Genomic DNA, 25249 nt, shown 5'->3' with positions numbered 1-25249 from the left:
GTGATAAAGTGAACCTGTAATAATGTGATAAAGTGAACCTGTAATAAAGTGATAAAGTGAACCTGTAATAATGTGATAAAGTGAACCTGTAATGATGTGATAATGTGATAAAGTGAACCTGTAATAATGTGATAAAGTGACACTGTAATAATGTGATAAAGTGAACCTGTAATAATGTGATAAAGTGACACTGTAATAATGTGATAATGTGATAAAGTGAACCTGTAATAATGTGATAAAGTGAACCTGTAATAATGTGATAATGTGATAAAGTGACACTGTAATAATGTGATAAAGTGAACCTGTAATAATGTGATAACGTGACACTGTAATAATGTAATAATGTGATAAAGTGAACCCGTAATAATGTGATAAAGTGACACTGTAATAATGTGATAATGTGATAAAGTGAACCTGTAATAATGTGATAGTGAATCTGTAATAATGTGATAAAGTGAACCTGTAATAATGTGATAATGTGATAAAGTGAACCTGTAATAATGTGATAATGTGATAAAGTGAACCTGTAATAATGTGATAAAGTGATAAAGTGAACCTTTAATGAAGTGATAAAGTGAACCTGTAATAATGTGATAAAGTGAACCTGTAATAAAGTGATAAAGTGAACCTGTAATAATGTAATAATGTGATAATGTGATAAAGTGACACTGTAATAATGTGATAATGTGATAGTGAATCTGTAATAATGTGATAAAGTGAACCTGTAATAATGTGATAACGTGACACTGTAATAATGTAATAATGTGATAAAGTGAACCCGTAATAATGTGATAAAGTGACACTGTAATAATGTGATAATGTGATAGTGAATCTGTAATAATGTGATAATGTGATAGTGAATCTGTAATAATGTGATAAAGTGAACCTGTAATAATGTGATAATGTGATAAAGTGAACCTGTAATAATGTGATAATGTGATAAAGTGACACTGTAATAATGTGAGAATAAGAAACAAACAGACGTCAGATTTGTGTCTTTTATTTTGAAGTTCAGGTCCAGGAACAGCTCCTCTTCATCAGCTTGCATTAAATAACTGAAGATTATCATGAGTCAGTGCAAACACGTATAGTGCTGAAGAACAATCGATCAACCAACCAACCAATCGATCAGCTGTTTACAGGAACTGGTCAATACTGTAGTGTGCTGTGAGGAGCTGCTGAGGTATTTCACTGCTTCAAAAAACAAATCTGCTTTTCCCCTCCTTTTCTTACAAAAACTAAAAAATCAATCACCGATCACTGATTGGCTGTCGAACAGGAAGCAGTGACGTCAGCGTGGATTAATCTGTTTCAGATAAACATAAATAAAACAATAAAAACGGAATCAAACGTTTTTAAAAAGTTCTCGGTCGACTCACGTTCATCTGGTGATTCTTCATGTTCGATCAGCTGATCAGCAGCGACCAATCACAACAACTCGTTCAAGTGTCTCTAACAGTCGGACGCTCACAGCGACAGGAACAGGAAATGGTTTGCATTGACTGGCATGAGGCAGCAGGTGACTCCGCCCACAGTTTTAAATCACTATGACATCACAGCAGGAGAGGCGGGGCGTCCGCTCTGCTGCGGGGTCGAGTCCCTAATATGGTCACATGATGACACGGTCACATGACGCTCTCCCTCAGAGACATGCCCCCCTCAGCGGCTCCAGGGCTCAGCGGGACGTCGATGGACACGTCTTTGCGTCTCACCGAGGCGTCTTTGGAGTGATAGTCGTCACTCTGGTCCTTCGCAAAGTTCACAAACACCTGAAACAGGAAGACATCACAGAGTTACAGAGATTAAAGAGTGCTGAAAAAAACAAAAGACCAGTACCTGTGATTGACAGGTAGCCCCGTGGCTAACACAGGAACCTGAAGAATGTTCAGTGTTTTGCACTAAAAGACACTCTGAGGAGTCGACTGTTCAATTATTCAGTAAGTACATTTTTAAAGCCTCTTGTGCGTGCGTGTGTGCGTGCGTGCGTGCGTGTGTGCGTGCGCACCTGGTCCAGGGTGGTCTGTGTGACGGAGTAGTCCTCGATGCGGAGCGTGTCCTTGTTCTTGGCGAGGATGGAGAAGATGTGTGTGAGGGAGGTGAGGGAGGAGGGCAGCTGGTACTGCAGCATGTTGCGGTGTTTCTCCTTCAGCGTGCTGCCGCTCAGCTCGCTCTCGATGAACTTCATGACGGGCAGCAGGTCGGGTTCAGGCCCCGCCACCCGCAGGATGATGGTGTACCCGTCACCGAACCTGACAGGCCAAACACACATGACGTCACTCAGGTGATCATTAACCCCTTTAAACCCCTCAGTCTGACTCTGTCGACCCCCAGTGGTCACAGGTGTAAACTACAGCGCTGATGTTCTTTCGTGTTCATTGTTTGACGTTCTGCTGATTTGTTTAAATAGTTTCAGGTGATTCAAAGCTGAAGGTACTGTGTCACAATTACCTGTTCTTCAGGTGTTGGACGCTGCCAAGACACCTGAACCTGCCATTCACCATGATGGCCATCCTGGTGCACAGAGCCTCACACTCCTCCATGCTGCAAAACACACACACACACACACACAACATGTAAACAAAAAATAAGTGGAAATGTGTAGGAGAGGATAGAGGAGACGACAGAGGAGAGGACAGAGGAGACGACAGAGGAGAGGACAGAGGAGAGAGGACAGAGGAGAGGACAGAGGAGAGAGGACAGAGGAGAGGACAGAGGAGAGGACAGAGGAGAGAGGACAGAGGAGAGGACAGAGGAGAGAGGAGAGGAGAGAGGAGAGGAGAGGACAGAGGAGAGAGGACAGAGGAGAGAGGACAGAGGAGATGACAGAGGAGAGAGGACAGAGGAGAGGACAGAGGAGAGAGGACAGAGGAGAGGACAGAGGAGAGAGGACAGAGGACAGAGAGACGACAGAGGAGAGGACAGAGGAGAGAGGACAGAGGAGAGGACAGAGGAGAGAGGACAGAGGAGAGGACAGAGGAGAGGACAGAGGAGAGGGCAAAGGAAAGGAGAGGACAGAGGACAGAGGAGAGGACAGAGGACAGAGGACAGAGGACAGAGAGAGGACAGAGGAGAGGACAGAGGACAGAGGAGAGGAGAGGAGAGGACAAAGGAAAGGAGAGGACAGAGGACAGAGAGAGGACAGAGGAGAGGACAAAGGAAAGAAGAGGACAGTGTCTCTCACCTGTGCGAAGTGAGGATGACGGAGCGTCCCTCCTTGATGACGCTGTGGATGCAGTTCCAGAGCGCGCGGCGAGCTTTGGGGTCCATGCCGGTGGTGGGCTCGTCCTGTAACAAGGAGGACGGCCAGGTTGAGGTTTGCCCACAGGTGGAGCAGGAAGCAGAGGGAGAAGGTGAGGAGGAGGGGGAGGAGGTGCATCACTGTGTCCTCAACAACACAACTAACTCTTCTTCTTCTGTGGTTTACTTAGCTGACCTTCTTCTGTCCTCAATAAAATGCAGCAGCTCCTTTAATCCTCTCTGTTATACACCCCCCCCCCCCTCTAAATCCTGCTGGTAAACACCTCAGCTGCTCTCTGATTGGCTGCCTGACTCTGATGCTGTTGTGTAACTGTAAACAAACAGCTGCACTGTGTTTAACTCTTCATCAGCACACTCTGTGATCATCACATGAAATAACACAGCTCTGTTTCACACGGCGGCCATCTTGTCTGATGAAATGTTCTTAATGAGTTTTATGACACATTAGCTACTAACAGCTAAGTCACAACGGCTAACGTTAACAATCAACCAATTCCTAGCTAGCATGCCTGTTCATTAGCTGAAAGCACTTTTGGCTCAGAGGTTCTTCTTTTCCATCCTCACATGTAAGACTCTCAAACAATGTTAGCAAGGCAAGTTAGTGTTCTAACAGGCTAACAGTAATGCTAAATACTAATGCTAATTAATGCTAATGTCTAAGAGTAACTTCAGATTTTCTCTGTATTTAGTCTGTTTGGTTTTTCATCACTCAGAAGCAGTGACACCAAACGATCTGAGTCCTGATGTTTATATGACGAAGACCCTGAACGCAGCAGAATGACATCATCGCAGCGTGTGATGTCAGAGGTAAAGGCCTCCGTGTGAATGAGGTGAGCTACAATATAAACTGATAGATTATTAATCAATACATTGTTTAAATAATATTCAAAGATCTATGTGTTTCAGTTACAACTACATGCTGGGAGTGAGTCACATGACTGAAGAAACAGGAAGCATTCTGTACTGGAGAGGAGCACATGGTTAATGAGTGGAGATGGTATGTGTGTGTGTGTGTGTGTGTGTGTGTGTGTGTGTGTGTGTGTGTGTGTGTGTCTGTTACCAGGAAGACGACAGGTGGAGCCCCGATCAGAGCCATGGCTGTGGACAGCTTCCTCATGTTTCCTCCGCTGTAACTTCCTGCTTTCTTATCAGCGTACTTCACCAGACCCAACTTCCTGATCCCCCACTCTGCCACCTGTCAATCAAACACAGCCATGATCATCGTCATCATCATCATCATCATCAACGTGTGTGTGTGTGTGTGTGTGTTTATGTGTGTGTGTGTGTGTGTAGTTGGTACTCACGTCACACACTTCCTTCTCGGGGACTCCTCTGAGCACGGCGTAGAACTCCAGGTGTTCTCTTCCTGTCAGCAGCTCGTTGATGGAGTCAAACTGAGGACAGTAACCCATTCTCTGATGCACCTCCTCGATCTCCCTCAGGATACTGCGTGCGTGCGCACACACACACACACACACAGACACGCGCGCACACGCACACGCACACACACACACACACACACACACACACACACACACACAAACATATATTATTAACAGATACATTAAGTTCCAGTTTCCTGCAGCACCTCCTGTGTATGTGGCGGCCCTGCAGGGTCCCAGAGACGCAGGTTGAGAACCTCCTGTGAGATTAAGAGATGAAGAAACACGTCTCTGTGTTTAATTGAATAAATGAGCTTAACGAGGAAAAAAGCCAGAGCAGCAGCTGAGCTCAGATTAACACATTCAGCAGCGACCGGGCAATCCAACAGCTGATTACAACCATTAGACAGGTGATGCTTTAATTAAAGAGGTAATGTCTCTGAGTCTGAGCACACCTGTATGTAAGAGGTAATGTCTCTGAGTCTGAGCACACCTGTATGTAAGAGGTAATGTCTCTGAGTCTGAGCACACCTGTATGTAAGAGGTAATGTCTCTGAGTCTGAGCACACCTGTATGTAAGAGGTAATGTCTCTGAGTCTGAGCACACCTGTATGTAAGAGGTAATGTCTCTGAGTCTGAGCACACCTGTATGTAAGAGGTAATGTTTAAATGTGGTGATGAGTTTCCTGCAGTGTAACGTGGAGCTGACTATAAGACAATAAAGAGTGAAACAGAAATAAATCTGAAAACAAAGCAGGAGCTCTGCAGGTGTTCAGGTGTGTGTGTTCCATCTTTAAAGGACTCACTGAAACATGTATAATGAATGTCTGCTTCTGAATGAAGTATAATATAATATGAGTATAATATAATAATAACAGAGTGCTGACATTATCTGTGACGTCAGCAGCTCGTGAGGTGGCTTATAAGTGAGAGTATTCCCGTTAACAGCGCCGCCTCTTCCCGGTGCTGGTGAACGCAGCGGCTACATAAACGGAGCGTTCACAGCGCCGACGTGCTGTTCACCGTTAGCGCCTGCAGCACACACACTGCCTGAGGTTGTGTGCCGAAAGGAATGACAGGAAACAGGAGACGTGATTTTTCGTTTCATACAGTGACTGCCACCGGGCCGATCACGCTGTTTAAACATACACTTGATCATCATTAGCGATGACACACCGTGTTAATAACACAATTGCATCCCAAATGTCTTCAAGAACTTCAACCAAGTCCAGTTCCCTCTTGGGTTTAGGTTAGAATTACCATGACCTGGATGAGGGAGAACCTTCACAGACATGTTGGACAGGTAGGTCCACTCCCTTGTAATTAGCGAGCAGCCAAACATGTTGCATGTCCAGTCAGTGTGATGTAATACAGAGGTATAATAATGAACTGTAATAACTGACGTCTCTGCGTTCTCTGTTTTTGTTTCACAGTTCAGCGAACCTGAAGTGAACTTTAGGTTTTAATCCTCACAGTTAATCTGCTGTTTACAGGAAACAGGTCAGACCAGGAAACAAACCACAGGTCAGCAGACAGTCATGTGACCTCTGACCTCTGAGCTCACCTCTTCCCAGCCAGGAAGGCCTCCCCGCTGGTTACCAGTGTGTCTCCCGTCAGCATCTTGAAGGTGGTCGTCTTCCCCGCTCCGTTCACCCCAAGCAGTCCAAAACACTGCACACACAGAGACCGGGTTACCACCGACAGCCGCTCAGTATCCTCATTACTGATCATGTGATCATGTGATCATGTGACCAGGCGATCAGGTGTTTGCTCTCACCTCTCCAGGAGGTATCCCCACACACAGTCGATCCACTGCTGGTTTCTGCTTCCTCTTAAACACCTGCAGGACAAAATGCACTCAGATCATCACCTCAGGTCACCCATTTCCTGTGATGTCACCGTGTGCAGGTGAAGCCCACCTGTGGCTCCACCCCCTCCACCCTCAGCAGGACGACTTGAACAATAACGCATCAGACTGGCAGCAGTTTGTTCACCATACAGAGAACAGAGTAACCTATCAGACTAACAGACTGTGTGTGTGTGTGTGTGTGTGTGTGCGCGTGCGTGTGTGCGTGCACCTTGGTGAGCTGTCGGAGCTCCAGGATGTCTCCGTGTCCGAGGCCGTGGACGATCCTCTGTCTCTCTCGGGCCACATCCTCGTCTTCCTCCCCAAGAGGACCCAGTTTGGTTAGTTTACTGACCGGCCTGCACACACACAAACACACACACACACACACACACACACACACAAACACACACACACACACACACACACACGCGCACACGCGCACACGCGCACACATACACACACACACACACACACAGTTTAATATGGCCTGTAGCACAGGCTTTTATTTTGAAGAAGCTGTTTCTATGAAATGTTGATGGTGACGTGGTAACTTATAAATAAGAGCATCATTAGATTAGACAGACTTTTATTTTGAAGGGTCCAAGTTTTTTTTATTCCACACCTCCTCACACCTCCACATGAGCCTCCTCACAGAGGCAGGGGTCAGAGGTCCCTAAGAAATCCTGTTTACCATCACAGCTTAGCATGACTGTGTCACTTATGGTCTGTGTTTGTTCTGCTGCCCCCCAGTGGATAAACAGAGGCATCATAGCAGCTTTAAATCCTCCATGGAGTGTGTGTGTGTGTGTGTGTGTGTGTGCGCGTGTGTGCGTGTACCTGGGTTTGATGCAGAACCTGTACTGGATGAGGACGGTGATGATGAAGAAGACAACACCCTCCACAGCCATGGCAAACAGGTTCTTCCCCACCATGTCCCACTCCAGAGGGGAGCGTAACCTGTTCTCACCTGTACAACACAAACACCGTCAGCCAATCAGCAGCCAGGAGCACATCAAAATAAAATAACACAAGTATTATAACATGTAGGACCAAAGCTTGTGGTGTTCCAGGAGCAGAGCATGATAGGAAACTGTTCATACCGAATCTCTCGAGGGCGTCGGCCATGGCCTGGTTCTTCACCATGTCGATGAGTCCTCGACCGAGACAGAAGTGAGGGAAGATCAGGAGCACGTTCTTCAGGATGTCGTTAATCCCTCCGATCTCCTGCACACATTAAGTTAAAACACGCCTTCAGATTAAAAGCACTTTAACTCTGAGTTTCACATTAAAGCTTTAGTGCGTCTGCGCAGTGACTAACGTTGTTTCCAAACAGCTCCATGACGAAGGTGGAGATGCTGCCGTTGATGCCGATCATGATGTTGACACTGGTGAGGACGACGTACGCTGTGCTCGGGATCGTAAAGAAGAAGGAGGCGGGGTACATCAGGGGAGTGATCGACCAGCTACAGAGAGGGGAGGGTGACAGGAAGTGAGAAAACTACAAACAACAGGAAGTTAAACAGGAAATGAGAAAACAACAAACAAAACAACAGGAAATGAGAAAACTACTAACAACAACAACAGGAAATGAGAAAACTACTAACAACAACAACAGGAAATGAGAAAACTACAAACAACAACAACAGGAAATGAGAAAACTACAAACAACAACAACAGGAAGTGAAACAGGAAGTAAGGCAGAAAACCTTTCTTGAATGCTAAATGCTGCAGCTCAGTGAGCCTGCAGACACTACACTGGTCATGTGTAATATACAGTACAGTACAGTGTAGTACAGTGTGGTAGAGTGTAGTACAGTGTGGTAGAGTGTAGTACAGTGTGGTACAGTGTGGTAGAGTGTGGTACAGTGTGGTAGAGTGTAGTACAGTGTGGTACAGTGTAGTACAGTGTGGTACAGTGTAGTGCAGTGTAGTGCAGTGTGGTAGAGTGTGGTAGAGTGTGGTACAGTGTGGTACAGTGTGGTACAGTGTGGTACAGTGTAGTACAGTGTGGTACAGTGTAGTGCAGTGTAGTACAGTGTGGTAGAGTGTAGTACAGTGTGGTACAGTGTAGTACAGTGTAGTACAGTGTGGTAGAGTGTAGTACAGTGTGGTACAGTGTAGTACAGTGTAGTACAGTGTGGTAGAGTGTAGTACAGTGTGGTACAGTGTGGTAGAGTGTAGTACAGTGTGGTAGAGTGTAGTACAGTGTGGTACAGTGTAGTACAGTGTAGTACAGTGTGGTAGAGTGTAGTACAGTGTGGTACAGTGTGGTAGAGTGTGGTACAGTGTGGTACAGTGTAGTGCAGTGTAGTACAGTGTGGTACAGTGTAGTACAGTGTGGTACAGTGTAGTGCAGTGTAGTACAGTGTGGTAGAGTGTAGTACAGTGTGGTACAGTGTGGTAGAGTGTGGTACAGTGTAGTACAGTGTAGTACAGTGTGGTAGAGTGTAGTACAGTGTGGTACAGTGTAGTACAGTGTAGTACAGTGTGGTAGAGTGTAGTACAGTGTGGTACAGTGTAGTACAGTGTGGTACAGTGTAGTGCAGTGTAGTACAGTGTAGTACAGTGTGGTACAGTGTAGTGCAGTGTAGTACAGTGTGGTACAGTGTAGTGCAGTGTAGTACAGTGTAGTACAGTGTGGTACAGTGTAGTGCAGTGTAGTACAGTGTGGTACAGTGTAGTACAGTGTGGTAGAGTGTAGTACAGTGTGGTACAGTGTAGTACAGTGTGGTACAGTGTGGTAGAGTGTAGTACAGTGTGGTACAGTGTAGTACAGTGTGGTACAGTGTGGTAGAGTGTAGTACAGTGTGGTAGAGTGTAGTACAGTGTGGTACAGTGTAGTACAGTGTAGTACAGTGTGGTAGAGTGTAGTACAGTGTGGTAGAGTGTAGTACAGTGTAGTACAGTGTAGTACAGTGTGGTACAGTGTGGTACAGTGTGGTACAGTGTAGTACAGTGTGGTAGAGTGTAGTACAGTGTGGTAGAGTGTAGTACAGTGTGGTACAGTGTAGTACAGTGTAGTACAGTGTAGTACAGTGTAGTACAGTGTGGTACAGTGTGGTACAGTGTGGTACAGTGTAGTACAGTGTAGTACAGTGTAGTACAGTGTGGTACAGTGTAGTACAGTGTGGTACAGTGTAGTACAGTGTCTTATTGTAGTACCCATATAGCAGCAGCAGCAGGGCGAGCGCTGGCAGGTTGGTGGATGAGACGTAGGCTTTTTGTTGGAAACAGATGAAGATGAGGATGACGAGCGTTGCCGGGACGACGTAGTTACACTGCAGACACACACACACATACACACATAAACATGAGCACACACACACACTGTTTAAACACACACAATGACCCCGCCCGGCTGGCGGGGCGTTGGACTCGTGGCTCACCATGTCCCAGATGAAGTTGGCGGTCCAGTAGAGCAGCGGGTTCACGCCGCTGATCAGCTGCATGTGTTTGGCTTTGCTGACACGTTCATGGATGAGGAAGACCACGAAGCTCGCCGGGACGAAGGACATGGCGAAGATCACACAGATAGACACCAGCACGTCGACCGAGGTGGTCACCCTGGAGAAGGAGAGGGGGAGGACTCAGATGCACCTGTGTCCTGTCAGGTGCGTGTGTGTGTGTGTGTGTGTGTGTGTGTACACACTTATAGGGCGACCTGGAAAAGCTGCTCCTTGGTCAAGTTGAGTGTGTGTGTGTGTGTGTGTGTGTGTGTGTGTGTATGTGTGTGTGTGAATAGGTTTGTGTATATATAGGTGTGTGTACTCACAGGGCGACCTGGGACAGCTGCTCCTTGGTCAGGTTGAGAGGGTGGTTGGAGGCGGAGATTCCGTAACTACTGGCATCTCTACCTGGCGGCAGGTTAGCTCTCAGGATGCCGTTATTCATGACGTTGATGAACGCTCCGATGCTGTGCCAGCCTTTGTTATTGAACCAGATCTGACAGCAGGACAACACCATTAATAACCAATATTCAATATATTCATCATTAATCAGCAGCATGTCTTCGTCATGTTCACACGGCGGCCATTTTCCTCTGATGTCACACTCAGGGTGTAAGCGCTTTATAAATGTAGACAAATATGAATCCTTTCATCACGTCCTGATTGATCAGCCACTGAACAGCTGATAAACAGTGAAAGTCACATCTTGTCATAATTCAAAATAAAACTAAATATTTGACGCAGCTACAAAGTGTGAATGCTAACGTTAGCTGTGCTCTGACATTTAGACTTCATCAACATCAGTAAAAACGTAGTTTTCTCTGTTTGCGATGAAAGAAGTGAAATCAGGTCGAAGCTGTTTCTCACCTTCACGTTGTTCTTTGTGTCCAAACCGTTGATGAAACCCGACAGATTGTCCAGGAACCGATCTGCAGCCGCTCCCTGAAACACACACACACACACACACACACACACACACACACACACACACACACACACACACACAGTTTAATATCACACACACACACACGTGAACATTCAACACACACACACAGTTTAATATCACACACACACACACACACACACACACACACACACACGTGAACATTCAACACACACACACACACACACACACAGTTTAATATCACACACACACACACACACACACACACACACACACACACACACACAGTTTAATATCACACACACACACACACACACACGTGAACATTCAACACACATAAAACACACACACACACACACACACACACACACACGTGAACATTCAACACACACACACACACACACACACACACACACACACGTGAACATTCAACACACATAAAACACACACACACACACACACACACACGTGAACATTCAACACACATAAAACACACACACACACACACACACGTGAACATTCAACACACATAAAACACACACACATACACACACACACGTGAACATTCAACACACATAAAACACACACTTACACACACTTACACACACACACACACACACACGTGAACATTCAACACACATAAAACACACACTTACACACACACACACACACACACACACACGTGAACATTCAACACACACACACACACACACACACACACACACACATTAACATCAAACACACACACACAGTTTAATATCACACACACACACACACACACACACACACACACACACAGTTTAATATCACACACACACACACACACACACACACACGTGAACATTCAACACACATAAAACACACACACACACACACACACACACGTGAACATTCAACACACATAAAACACACACACACACACACACACACACACACGTGAACATTCAACACACATAAAACACACACACACACACGTGAACATTCAACACACATAAAACACACACACACACACACACACACACACACACGTGAACATTCAACACACACACACACACACACACACACACGTGAACATTCAACACACATAAAACACACACACACACACACACACACGTGAACATTCAACACACATAAAACACACACTTACACACACTTACACACACACACACACACACGTGAACATTCAACACACATAAAACACACACTTACACACACACACACACACACACACACACACGTGAACATTCAACACACACACACACACACACACACACACACACACACATTAACATCAAACACACACACACAGTTTAATATCACACACACACACACACACACACACACACAACTCGGCATGCTGACGGTGTTCGTCAGTCGCTGCTGACAGTCTTTTCAGTCAGTAACCAAATTTATAATCAATAACTGATTTCTCTGCTCAGCCTCTGAGTGATTGGTTGAAGTCTGATGAAGGTCTCGGAGATGTTTTATTTCTCACAGACGTCTTCCTCCCTCTCACCTTCTGCAGCTCAAAGATCTTCCTCACTCGCTCGATGGCGTCGTCGATCTCATTGGCTGGAGGGAGGACCTGAGTGCTCCTGGCTCCCAATGAGAATCCTCCGTACCTGTAGAGAGAAAAACAAGATCCACATTGAAAAAACAGGAACAGACAACAAACTGATAGAGCTCAGGATTTTCAGAATAAAAGCAGAAGAATAAGACACTGACCTGAATTCATTCACCCAAACTTTGTTCTTCAGACTGAAACAAAAAGAAACTTTTAGTCATCCAGTGTGTACATGTGTGTACTTGTGTGTACTTGTACTGCAGTATGTCTGTGTACTTTTACTGCAGTATTTCCTGCAGGTGTGTCTCACCTCTTGCCGATGATCTGAGCGTAAGTTTTCACCAGGTAGTCGGAGATGTTTCTTCCTGTCAGGTTCTGCAGAGAGTCCGAGGCGCTCAGCTTCATCTAAACACACACACACACACACACACACACACACACACACAGAATTAATATACACACACACATACATTATTAATACACACACACACACACACACACACACACTCAGCCCTTCAGAGTCCAGGTGTGTGTCAGGTGACTCACCTCTGGGGGGGGCAGTCCTCCGGCTCCGGCGGGACACTCGGGCAGCATCTTCTTCTTGCCTTCACAGCTGCAGAAACAGGCGGGAGACGGGTCATCCATCGTCCAGTTTCCGGAGCTGAAGAGCTGCTGGACGCTTTCAGGGACCTCCGGGAACATCCAGTCCTCATCGCCAATTGTGCAGGGGGCCTCTCTGAGGGGGGTAATCAATAGCCCTTACAGGTACACATTTCAGGAGAACAATCTGATCCACAAAGGTGATTTCTTATGTACAAAAATATGAAACATGTCTTTTAACTGATGACGTTTCCCAAGTCCACAAGAACAGAAGTACAGACAAGAACCAGATTGAGAAACACCTTTTAACTGAATAGAGACAGAACAAAAGGTCGGCCATGTTTCCTGTCGGCTCAGCCTGACACACACAGTCAAACAGCCAATCAGACGTTCTCTTACGGTATGGTGTGTCCGTCCATGCAGCGAGTCCCGAAGCCCGGCGGGTCGAGGAGAGCGTTCAATAACTTCTGCATGTTAGAGTCAGAGGGGGCGTCGTCACTAACACACACGCACACACACGCACACGCACACACACACACAAAACAGATATATATCAAACAGTTTAGGACAGTTTATATAGAACATATATAGTACACATACAACAGTCTGAGACAGGTGAGGACAGGTGCATACCTGATGAAGGTGACCTGGTCCTCGTACATCCAGGGCTGTAGCTCCAGACTCGGGTACTTTCCAAACGGGGGGACGATGAGACTGAAGACGAGAGCGATGCAGACGAACACAGCGGGGAGAACGATCTGAAACACAGACATTCAGAGTGAAGACGAAGAATCAAACCTTCAGGAAACACTAATACCCACAGGTGTGTGCGTACCTGAGCCAGGAAGCCCTTTCTAGAGCGGCGAGCGTACAGGAAGCGTTTCCACATCAGAGCCACAAACTGCTGCCTCCTCAGGCTCCACCCCTTCACCTGATACGAGCCTTTACCGTCTGTGGTCTTTAGCCAGTCCGTCTCCCTGCACTCTGAGGTCACATGACACATCACAGGAAACACATCCCATCACGCAACATCAAAACTTCACTGTTAAAGATTAGCTATGCTAGTATGCTAACATTAGCCGGTCTATGGAGCATCGACAGTATAAAATGTAACTGTAGATAGAAGTGATGTTTGTGCACACAAGAGGTCTCACTCTGAAACTGACAGAAGATTCTGTAAGTATCAGACACAGTGTGTTTGTAGTGTGTGAGCTGTGAGGACACACACAGTCCTCAGGTCGTAGTGTGTGAGCTGTGAGGACACACACAGTCCTCAGGTCATAGTGTGTGAGCTGTGAGGACACACACAGTCCTCAGGTCATAGTATTTGTACAATGAAGTAAAGAACACGTGGAGTACCCGGGTCTCCGTCGGACTCGTTGCACTCGTTGCTGTCGTCCTCTGTTAACGGTCTCAGGCAGCTCTGATGGTCTCCTCCTCCGAAGGCATGAGTCCTCCTCCTCCTCCGAACAGGGAGCGTACCGTCTGAACACACACACACACACACACACGGATTACACATCTGAAACACACATCAGGATGTTGAGCTGACTTGTGTGCGTGCTCTTATTTTGAAATGGGGTCAGAGGTCACTCACCTGAGGGCACGTCGGTGTCGACTCCGTTATCTTCAGCCACTTTCAGGAAAATCTGAAACACAGAAACACATTTCTCTTTCATGTTCTTCCTTCTTCATGTGATCTGTCTGATCATGTGATCGATCTGAGTCACATGATCACTTCCTGTGTCCTCTGTGTGTTGTCTCATTAACATCCTCTCAGCTTTGAACGGCTCCTGATGGAGAAATATCATGTTTACATTTAAAGGTATAGTAAGCAGGATTTTTCCTTTCGTTTAGTCAACAACCAATTCAGACTGGCCCCTCCTCCTCCGGGGCTCTTCGTCGCCAGAAGCTCCCTCTCACTCTCTCGTGCGAGAACACGCCCACCCCGCCGAGCTAACACCTACAGCATCACGGTTGCCTTTGCGCTAGCATGCTAACCGCCGGTTACCTTTGCTCTAGCATGCTAATCGCTGGTTAGCTTGTCCTACCTGGTTAGAGACACCTACCTGCCCAACAAAAAAAAGGCCAACTCTGCATCGCTCTCTCACCATGTTCGCCGGTCTGAATGAGGCCCAGCTGCTAACTTGAACCACGCCCACACTCACCTGTACGCTGTGATTGGCTCAGGGAACCACGACAGCGCCCCTCCTGAAAACGTCCCGTACAAAGCACCCACATGACCCACATGAAACCTCAGAAACAGGAAACAGAAGTCACATGACGTCACCTCCTCCAGCGTGGTGTCGGAGACGCCGTAGCTGGAGATGCCAAGGTCGGGCAGCTTCTGGTCCAGATCCTTGAAGAGTTCCACGAAGGCCCCGTCCTTGGCGGCGCTGTACGGCAGCACGTAGGTGAGCTCGTGTCCCAGGTCCTCCACCAGGCGGGCGGCTGGGACGTGACACAGGATTAGACCCGAGACCAGGGACACGTCGGGGGGGACGAAGGGGACGTTGCAGACGGACGCCGCTGGGCCGTTCTCTGAGGACGGAGACACAAACGTATCAGACTCACCTGCAGGTGAACAAATCAAACGCATCCCAAGAACAGAGAGCTCACCGATGGTCGCAGCCTCACTTTCATGTTCGCTGCCGAGGCCGGCGTCGCTGCTGCTGACTGAGGCGCACTCCTCCTCCTGAGATACACACAATATTAAGTATCCTGTGAGAGCCTGAACAGTTTGTGTTGCTGCAGATTAGTGCATGTATTTGTGAGTTTGCCTATCTGTGTGTATCTGTGTGTATTTGTGTGTATTTGTGTGTACGCGGTACCTTCTTGATGGACACGGTGCTGGACGAGTTCCTGCAGGAACTCAGCGATTGTTCCGGTTCTTTCTTGACCAGCGTCAGGTAGTATCCTGTCCCCAGCTGGTTCTTCAGGTAGAGAGATGAGCCCACGCAGCACAGCTTCCCGTGGGAGATGATGGCGATCCGGTCGCCCAGGATGTCGGCCTCGTCCATGTGGTGAGTGGACAGGATGATGGTCCGACCTGAGGGGGGGGGGGGACAGGAAGTCAAACACTGGCTGCTGAGGGGGGGGAAACAATGAAATGAAGGAGAAATAGAGTCTGACCCTGTCGGTACTTGAGCAGCAGATCCCAGATTCCTCTGCGGGCGAACGGGTCGACACCGGCCGTGGGCTCGTCCAGGATCACGACCTTTGACCCCCCGACGAAGGCCAGAGCCACAGACAGCTTTCTCTGCATGCCCCCGGACAGAGCGCTGGTCCTGGATCTGCGTTTGTGAGGCAGCCCGGTGTCCTGCAGGATCTGCTCAATCTCACCTTTCACCTGCTCTTCGGAAAGACCTTTGAGCCGCCCGTAGAACCAGATGTGCTCCTCCACCGTCAGCCTGCAGAGGGCGACACACCACACTCTGCTTACAGCATCACTGAACACACACACTGAACACACACACACTGAACACACACACTGAACACACACACACACACACACACACTGAACACACACTGAACACACACACTGAACACACACACACTGAACACACACTGAACACACACACTGAACACACACACACACACACTGAACACACACACTGAACACACACACTGAACACACACTGACGGAGGAGCATCATGGCGGACGACTCACATGCTGAACAGGACGTTGTGTTGAGGACACACTCCCAGGCTCTGTCTGATGGCGCTCAGCTCGGTCCGGATGTCTCGGCCCAGGATGTAGGCGGTGCCGGAGGTGGGGGGGAACAGGCCGGTCAGGATGGACCTGCAGGGCGGATCGGTTAGAGACGGAATCTGTTACTACGTGTGTTTCTGTTTCTGGACCTCTAACTGGATCTGTCTGTATCTGTTCCTGTCCCACGACGCTTCTACAGGTACCTTTACGCGTTAACCTGTGCCGGTGTCCCTTCATCTACCTGTTTCTGTACCTGTGTCCGTGTCATTATCAGACCTGGTTTCTGTGGGGCAGTACTCACATGGTGGTGGTTTTTCCGGCCCCGTTGTGTCCCAGGAACGAGGTGATTTGTCCCTCGTAGAATCCGAGCGTCAGTCCGTCCACAGCCAGCTTCTTCCCGTGACGATAAACCTTCACCAGGTTCTCGATGTAGACTCCGGGCTCCAGGTGAGCCGGCTCCTCCTCGATGCACACAGCTGGAGGGACAGACACGGGTTACAGGAAGTCTCTTTCAAGGTAAAAGTATTTTTGTTCTCTGTGTTACTGCAGTCTCACTGTCTGCGTTTCCTTTGCGCTTCAGAGGGACTTTGTTGGACTTTCCGTCTTTATCTCCCGACCAGTAGGACTTAGTGAAGGGGAAGAACCAGGGCCGAGGAATCCCGTACTGACCTGAGAAGGTGAGAAGAGACATTTTAAACATGCTAAAGATCAGAGCTTCTGTTTCAAAGACATGTTATCCTTTGTTTCAGACACACATTCTTCTTCTGGTGTGTAAAAAAGGAGCCACGTTCAGGTTGTCGACAAATTATGGATTTGAGAAAGACCAAAAGTTCAAAGAGACGAAGAAAACTCTTTTTATTTTAGCTCAAACCTGCTCATAAAAGTGAGGTGTCTAAAACCTGCATTCTCTCTTATGTCCAGCAGGGGGAGACTCCTTGTGATCCTATAGAAGTCTATGAGGAAATGCTCCTCCTCCTCTCCTGAGTTAGGAGTGAGTCCTCTTCCCTCAGTAAACATGTTCCTAATGAGTTTATGGTCTCAGTCTCTAGTTTCAAGTCTTCTTCAACACAGCGTGATGTTCATTTAGTCTCTGATGCTCCCACTGAGAGTCACACACACCAGAAGGCAGTCTGTACTGTCTATCAACCAAAGGCTCAACACTAAACTCCAGGCGCTGCCTGCAGCTCTCACCTGGAAACACAGCCTCCAGGTACCAGGTGAGGACTCCATACAGGAAGGAGTCGAAGTACATGATGATGATGGCGGTGCGCAGGCTGAAGTCGTCCTCCTCCAGAGGACTGGACACCAGGTTCTTCCACTGGATCCCGACGCCCTGCTCCTCAAACAGAGCAAAATACTCACAGCCGAACCCGAACGCCACGGGGGACAGGAGGCTCTGCGGGGAGGGAGACCATGTGACTCACTCTGTCCAATAACATCACAGCATCACTACAACAGCATGTCACAGTATGGTGGTCTTACAGCGAACACTTTGGCTCCGAAGCCGATGTAGTCCTGCCAGGCTACACACAGCACGTAGGGAAGGTACAGCGTGAAGTAGATGATCCCTCCACACGCCGCCGCCAGGTTAGCGCGAGCGAACGCTGTGCTGAGCAGGAAACACTGCATGATGGTGACCACGGCAAAGGAGCCAAGGAAGAGGAAGACCACCCCGGGGTCGCTGTAGGGCAGCAGGTTCCCCTTCTGTACCCGACAGAACCAGAATCAGAGCAGGACAGAGATTAGCATGAGATGAGTCTGATGAGTGTGTAAGCTCCTCATTGGACTGAAGTTCACCTCTGGAGCCCAGAGCGCCCAGCAGAGCCTGCTCATTTAGTCCTTTAACTTTACATCATCGCCCATGACAGGAAGCTGACGGACTGTGAGGCTGAGATCATTACAGCTTTCTTCTGAAAGGTTTGAGCTCAGTGCTCCTTCTTGTTTCATCTGTCTGAAATGTATCGGCTGAAACTCACTGATAAAAGATTAAAACACATTACGCTGTGGTCGCGTTGATGTTTATAGATGCAGCTGAGGTCTCTCGGTGACCTGCAGCTACGTTCTAATAATCATATGTTGTATGACAGGTGTCTGAGTGTCTCACCTTGAGCAGCAGCACCAGCAGCCCGGCGCTGATCAGCAGAGGAATCAGGCTGCTGATGAACCAGCTGAACCACAGGATGCCGTTATTCAGTCCCATGATCCTCATGGTCTCCTTCAGCCGCGCCTCCTTCTCATACACCACGCTCTTCAGGATGATGGCCACCGAGTACATCCAGGCCAGAGTCATGAAGAGAGGCATGGAGCGGCTCATCACCCGCAGGAATCTGACACAGAGGGGGAGGAGTCAGGACCAGAAACAGGAAACAGGAAACCAAATCAGCTGTGATTGTTCTTACATGTCGTCCACATAGCACGGATACGGCATCTGCTGGATGTACACGCCCGTCTTCTCCTTGGTGCCCGTCACCGCTCTGATGATGCCTTGCTCAATGACGTCCTGCAGGTACGAGAACCCGCCCCAGATGTACCGCATGTCCTCAAAGGGGTCAGCCCGAGGACCCGGGTCCCAGTACCTGAAGAGGAGGACAGGTCTGATGAAGAGCAGCTCGAGGCTGACGTGGTTCAAACACACATCAGAAACATATAGCTAGGCTATCAGCTAACTGCTATTGTGAGTCTTTGTGCTAAGCTAGGCTAAACACATCCTGAAACATGGTCATGGTTTCAGGAGGTCATGGAAGCAAAATAGTTGAATGCTAATGCAGATTAGCTTCATATGAACAGACTGACCTGAACTTCACAGTCTCTGTATGAGTGTGTGTTTATTGTCTGTGTATGTGTGTCCTCACGCGTCTTTGATCTTGTTGGTGCGCTCCACGTTGTCGATGTCCATGCGGATCTTGTAGTTGAGTTTGGGGGGCAGCTCGGTGGCGTTGGGATCGATGTCGGGGAAGACGATCCCCGCCCAGAACTTCCTGTCCTCCAGCAGCACCATGGACTGGTTCACCAGACGCTCCTCACTGGAGACCGGCTCCAGTTTGTCCAGGTTGACACACTGACACACACACACACACACACAGGTCAGCTGATCTCTACCCACCAATCACAGCTGATAATGATTACACCTTGTGTTTGTATAGCACCTGTTTAAGACGATCTAAAATAAACTCCAACAGTCAGAAAATCACTTAAAAACACATTTACACGGAAACTGCTGCAGAGCTCAGAAGGCTGACTGACCTCCATGAAGCGGGAGATGCTCATGATGGCCTGGTCCGTCTCGTTGAACACCTCCCTCCAGGTGAGGGTGCTGCCCGGCGGTCGGGGGTCCCCCGCCTTCTTGGACAGGAAGTTGGAGATGTCGGCGACGGTCCAATCTGTGTCTCTCAGCTGAGTGTGGAAGAAGCCAGCGGTGGCATTGTTCTTCAGGAGAGTCTGCACCACAGACAGGAAGGACATTTATTTTGTTATTTAAGACTAACACACAAGCCGAGCTGTAGCGTCAGCGTCAGCCCTCATTGTGTTAAGACCAAATTGGGAAAAGACCAGCGAGTCTACCTGAGCGAGACCACCGCTTAAAGACACCGACTGGTGAGGCCCTCTCCTCCATTTTCTTTGTAGCCTGCTTAAGGCAACCTGTGCTGACAGTGCAACCCCAACTACCTCTCCTCACTCAGGAAAGCCTCTTCTACTCACTCCTCCGTTAACTTTGGCCTTTGGAGCTGCTGTAAAACAGACAAGCTTCCAAAGCTGTCAGATATTCAGGTAGTACCCCGACAGAAACCTGGATCCTTCCAGAAAACACTCTCTGTAGACACAGTGTTCTAACACACCCCGCTCTGTTGCACCTGGAGGTGGGACAGGTGTCCTCATTTCCAAAAACTGGATATTCAGTGAGCTCACCCCACTAAGCAACAACTCATCATCTGAATACCATGCAGTCATGATTACTGCTCCCATTGAAATGAATGATATTGTCATATTCCGCCCACCAGGATACCGCCTGGACAACTAACCCTACATGTGGGCTTCATAGATAACTGGCAGACATTCTGAGGAAAGCCTGGTCTGATCGGAAGAGACGGCATTCATCCCACTTTGGACGGTGCAGCTCTTTTGTCTCCTAATAAGTTTGTTAGTCGTAAAACCTGACAAACCAGAGCTGAGACCAGGAGGCAGAGCTGTAGTCCTACACACTCCTCTGAGCTTCCCTGTGAGCAGTTTCCCAGCCACAATGTTCATGTTATAGAGACTGTGTCTGCCCCCCCCAACCCAGGCCTGTTATTACAGTTAATTCAAACTCAAATAAAAAAGGAGTAAATCAAAAAAATTTAATAAAAATTAAAACAACAACCAAAGTTATGCCAAAAAATATGAGAATTAAATGTGGTGTGTTAAATATCAGATCCCTGTCATCTAAAGCTCTATTAGTGAACGATCTGATATCAGATGATCATATTGATTTACTCTCTTTAACTGAGACTTGGCTGTGTCAGGAAGAATATGTCAGCTTAAATGAATCCACTCCTCCCAGTCATCTTAATACTCATACTCCTCGAGACACTGGTCGAGGTGGTGGAGTGGCAGCTATCTTCAGTTCTAGTCTAGCCAGTGGAGGGATAGGAACAGTGGAGGGATACGAACAGTGGAGGGACGTGCTGTTTTGGGTTGACTGTAGACCAGTCGCGCTGCTGTGTTCTGGATCATCTGCAGACGTTTGATGTGCGTGCAGGAAGGCCTGCCAGGAGGGAGTTGCAGTAATCAATGCGTGATATCAGGAGAGCCTGTAGCAGCAGGTGTGTTGCATGCTCTGACAGGTAGGGTCTGAAGAACCAGGAAGAGAGATCACATCTCTCCTGTATTAGCCTCTCTGCACTGGCTTCCTGTAAAATCTAGAATAGAATTTAAAATCCTTCTTCTTACTTACAAAGCTCTTAATGGTCAGGCACCATCATATCTGAAAGAGCTCATAGTGCCATATTACCCCTCTAGAACATTGCGCTCCCAGGATGCAGGCCTGCTTGTGGTACCTAAAGTCTCTAAGAGTAGTGTTGGAGGTAGAGCCTTCAATTACCAGGCCCCCCTCCTCTGGAACAATCTACCAGTCAGGGTCCGGGAGGCAGACACCCTCTCTTCTTTGAAGAGTTCAAACTTTCCTCTGTGATAAAGCTTATCATTACTCTGCTTCTCTTGCTTATTTATTTATTTTGCTTATCTTTTACAACTAGTATTGGCATTGTAACTATAAGTATGTATTACCTGTTGTTGTTGTTGTTGTTGATGATGCAGCGCGCAAAAAGCCTCTTATTGAAAACAAAGTCAAAAAAGCCCCCAGCTGCTAAAACGCGTCCTGTCTGATCGGGCCCTCAGTGGGTATGAGTTCAGTTTGTCCGAGCTGGATGTTGATCTGTGGTTGCATAGAGGGACTTGCTGGGATGACGAGGAGTTCAGTCTTGGATAGGTTGAGCTGAAGGTGGCGTTCTTTCATCCATTTAGAGATATCGGCAAGGCATGACGAGATACGTGCCGAGGCCGTAGTGTCGTCTGGTGGGAATGACAGGAAGAGCTGGGTATCGTCTGCGTAGCAATGGTATGAGAAACCATGGGAGCGGAGGATTGCACCAAGTGACGTGGTCTATATTGAAAAGAGAAGCTACTCTAACAGATCTCCCTGAGAGGTCGGACATGAACCAGAGGAGGGCAGATCCTGAGATACCAAGCTCAGAGAGAGTGGAGAGGAGGGTTTAAAAGCAGAAAACATTTTCCGTGCATCAGCGGCACCACAGATCTTGTTTTGATAAAAAGCAGTCTCTGCAGATTTTAAACTGGTAGAAAAAGATGCAAGTTGTTGATGGTAGTCACTGAGGTCAGTGGACTCTCCTGAGCCCTGCCCTTTGCTCTCTGATGACCTCAGTGAGCCATGGACAGGGGGGGTGTTACGAGCTTGTTTGGACACTAGAGGGCAGAGTTTGTTTAGAGAGGAGGCTTGTGAGGAGCAGAGTGTGTCTGTAGCCTCATCTACACAGAGTATGGTGAATTGATAAGGAGGCATGGTGGCCAAGACCTCATTAGAAAACTGTGTTGGCGTAAGGGATCAGATGTTTCGGCAGTATGAGACCATTTGTGGAGGAGTTCCGGTGTAGAGACGGTGAATTGGATGAAGAAGTGATCTGACAGATGTAGGGGGGTGACGGTCAGATTTGCTGTGGGGCGGTTCTGAGTAAAAATGAGATCCAGAGTATCACCTGCCTCGTGTGGGAGGGGGAGGGACCTGTTTGAGGTCGAAAGAGGACAGAAGAGATAGAAAGTCTGTTGCCTGGGCTTTGTCCATGTAAATGTCTCCCATGACAATAAATGGTGTGCCACTGTCAGGAATGTCTGAGAGAAACATGTCCAGCTCAAACAAAATTGTCAATCAAATCAATCAATCATTTTATTTGTATAGCGCCAAATAATAACCTCAAGACACTTTACAGACAGAGCAGGTCTAGACCGAACCCTTTGTTATTTAGGACGAAGTCTCCAAGCTTCTGCAAGACTCTCGGCCCACTGCCTGTCCACTGGACCCAATGACCTCAGTGAGCCCATTACAGACCATTTCCCCCACACTTAATCCTGCAGTCACGCACATCATCAACTCTTCACTGACAGCGGGTGTGTTCCCCACTGCATTCAAGCAAGCTCAGGTCACCCCACTGCTCAGAAAAACAACCTCAGCCCAAACCAGATCAAAAACTACAGACCAGTCTCACTTCTACGCTTCCTGTCAAAAATACTTGAGCGCACAGTATTTAATCAAGTCTCTGACTTCCTGTCCAAGAACAATCTGTTGGACCCAAATCAGTCTGGCTTTAAGCGGGGCCACTCTACAGAAACAGCACTACTGTTGGTAACAATCACTGTGTCTGGCTGAAGCTGCTGGACAGTCCTCAGCTCTATTGCTGCTAGATCTGTCAGCCGCCTTTGACACAGTGAACCACCAAACCCTCCTCTCCACTCTCTCTGAGCTTGGTATCTCAGGCTCTGCCCTCCTCTGGTTCATGTCCGACCTCTCAGGGAGATCTGTTAGAGTATCTTGGAAAGGAGAAGTGTCCAAACCCAAGAGCTTATCCACAGGGGAGCCTCAAGGGTCAGTGCTCGGTCCCCTTCTCTTTTTCATATATACCACCTCACTTGGTGCAATAATCATGCCTTGCCGATATCTCTAAAATGGATGAAAGAACGCCACCTTCAGTTCAACCTATCCAATACCCCTTTCCCCCTGAAATTAGCATGTTGACGCAGGTTTTTCAGACCTGGGAAGACCCACTTATAAATGGCGATTGTCTCTTTTCCCATTGCCAGTGAAGTGTCCTCCTTTTGGTCTCTTTTAAATGGCGATTGTCTCTTTTCCCATTGCCAGTGAAGTATCCTCTATCCTCTTTTCTGCTGCGTCACCGTCTGACGTCACAAACGCACCGGAGACAGGGTTAGTAACCGGTATAGATGTTACGGTGGTTAGGTCTCTATTGTATCTACTATTCATTCAGTCTTGGTATCAAACTCTTTGCCGACAAATTTGGAACAATGTTCGAGCGCTACTCGGATGGAGACGGCGGAATTTGTAGCTGAGATGACAAAGAGTCGCAGAAGTTACCGACGGAGCATAGCATTGCGCCGGAAAGGGGGCGGAGATTAGCGTGTCGACACGGGTTTTATGTTCCCATCATATGTTCCCATGACTGCAGTAGACCCGCGTCTAGCTGCTGATTGTAGCCTAAGCAAAAAAGACGGACATTAGCGGGTGTTAATGGGTTTTTTGACCAGTGGGAAAGGGGTTCAAGACTGAGCTCCCTGTGCTCGCCCTGTGCACTGCCTGTCAGCACCAGTGTCCAGTCACCCCTGAAGCTGTCTTAATGATGACAGGTGGTGTTGTCTATGAGGACTGTTGGTGAGATCATCAGGCGTTTTATTTGACTTCACATCCTATCAGACAACAAAACTTCAATCTGTGTTTCTACAGATCAGGGTTTAAGAGGAAGTAGGATTCAATGAACACATGAGAGCTGAGAAGAGACAATCTGCAGGTGTTCAGTCACCTGGTCTGCCTCACCTGGACGACTGTTTGATTTCTTTAGAGCAGAAAATCAGAAAGAAAAGAAAAGAAAACTAAACGAAAAGAATCAAAAGGAAATTTAGAAAAAAAAGATTAGAACATTTTTATCCGGACAGGTGAGCTGTGGGCGGAGCTTGTTTACCCTGATCAGGTCCATCTGTTCGCTGTTCTCCATGAAGCTCCAGACTTTAGGTCTCATCTCCTCCCACATCCCGCCCAGGTCCCTGAACACACCGAGCTCCTGGAACGTCCGGTTCACCTGAACGCACCACAGACATACAGAGACAGGTGAGACAAAGGTGACACAGGCTGCTTGGCCTGCAGGATGTGACTGTACAGAAAGTGATGTCAGACCTCGTGGATGACCCTCTGCGTGGCAGGGGTGTGGGGGGTGTAGAGGATCTTTCCAAGCAGCAGAGGTTTCACCGCCTGCCAG

At 47.8% G+C, this 25249-nt stretch overlaps 1 protein-coding gene across 1 annotated transcript in view; it reads right to left on the bottom strand.

Annotated features, from left to right (window-relative positions):
* Positions 1-984: 984 nt before the first annotated feature.
* Positions 985-25249, bottom strand: part of abca1b (ATP-binding cassette, sub-family A (ABC1), member 1B) — a 54975-nt gene continuing 30710 nt past the window's right edge. Inside the window, exons 10-49 of the mRNA XM_069669187.1 lie at positions 25168-25249; positions 24956-25072; positions 19959-20153; positions 19568-19773; positions 19115-19291; positions 18820-19042; positions 18198-18419; positions 17907-18111; positions 17271-17384; positions 17017-17191; positions 16674-16805; positions 16136-16413; positions 15835-16052; positions 15623-15698; positions 15294-15544; positions 14601-14652; positions 14363-14488; positions 13839-13987; positions 13637-13761; positions 13403-13501; positions 12950-13139; positions 12714-12808; positions 12565-12597; positions 12356-12461; positions 10803-10877; positions 10262-10431; positions 9876-10053; positions 9652-9767; positions 7808-7952; positions 7590-7713; positions 7327-7456; positions 6719-6845; positions 6418-6480; positions 6205-6311; positions 4563-4704; positions 4319-4453; positions 3182-3285; positions 2449-2541; positions 2006-2249; positions 985-1769 (exon numbers count right to left, since the gene is read on the bottom strand). The exon at positions 25168-25249 is cut by the window's right edge and continues 58 nt beyond it. Of these exons, the coding sequence (XP_069525288.1) occupies positions 1626-1769; positions 2006-2249; positions 2449-2541; positions 3182-3285; positions 4319-4453; positions 4563-4704; positions 6205-6311; positions 6418-6480; positions 6719-6845; positions 7327-7456; positions 7590-7713; positions 7808-7952; positions 9652-9767; positions 9876-10053; positions 10262-10431; positions 10803-10877; positions 12356-12461; positions 12565-12597; positions 12714-12808; positions 12950-13139; positions 13403-13501; positions 13637-13761; positions 13839-13987; positions 14363-14488; positions 14601-14652; positions 15294-15544; positions 15623-15698; positions 15835-16052; positions 16136-16413; positions 16674-16805; positions 17017-17191; positions 17271-17384; positions 17907-18111; positions 18198-18419; positions 18820-19042; positions 19115-19291; positions 19568-19773; positions 19959-20153; positions 24956-25072; positions 25168-25249 (5743 nt within the window). The 3' untranslated portion in view covers positions 985-1625. The remainder of the gene's footprint in view (positions 1770-2005; positions 2250-2448; positions 2542-3181; positions 3286-4318; positions 4454-4562; positions 4705-6204; positions 6312-6417; positions 6481-6718; positions 6846-7326; positions 7457-7589; positions 7714-7807; positions 7953-9651; positions 9768-9875; positions 10054-10261; positions 10432-10802; positions 10878-12355; positions 12462-12564; positions 12598-12713; positions 12809-12949; positions 13140-13402; positions 13502-13636; positions 13762-13838; positions 13988-14362; positions 14489-14600; positions 14653-15293; positions 15545-15622; positions 15699-15834; positions 16053-16135; positions 16414-16673; positions 16806-17016; positions 17192-17270; positions 17385-17906; positions 18112-18197; positions 18420-18819; positions 19043-19114; positions 19292-19567; positions 19774-19958; positions 20154-24955; positions 25073-25167) is intronic.

Source organism: Semicossyphus pulcher, unplaced genomic scaffold, assembly GCF_022749685.1.
Source record: "Semicossyphus pulcher isolate SPU_LCO1_2020_fin unplaced genomic scaffold, fSemPul1.0.p SCAF_2, whole genome shotgun sequence".
NCBI lineage: Eukaryota > Metazoa > Chordata > Actinopteri > Labriformes > Labridae > Semicossyphus > Semicossyphus pulcher.
The sequence above is the reverse complement of the archived record's forward strand: the minus strand, read 5'-3'. Positions and strand labels throughout refer to the sequence as shown.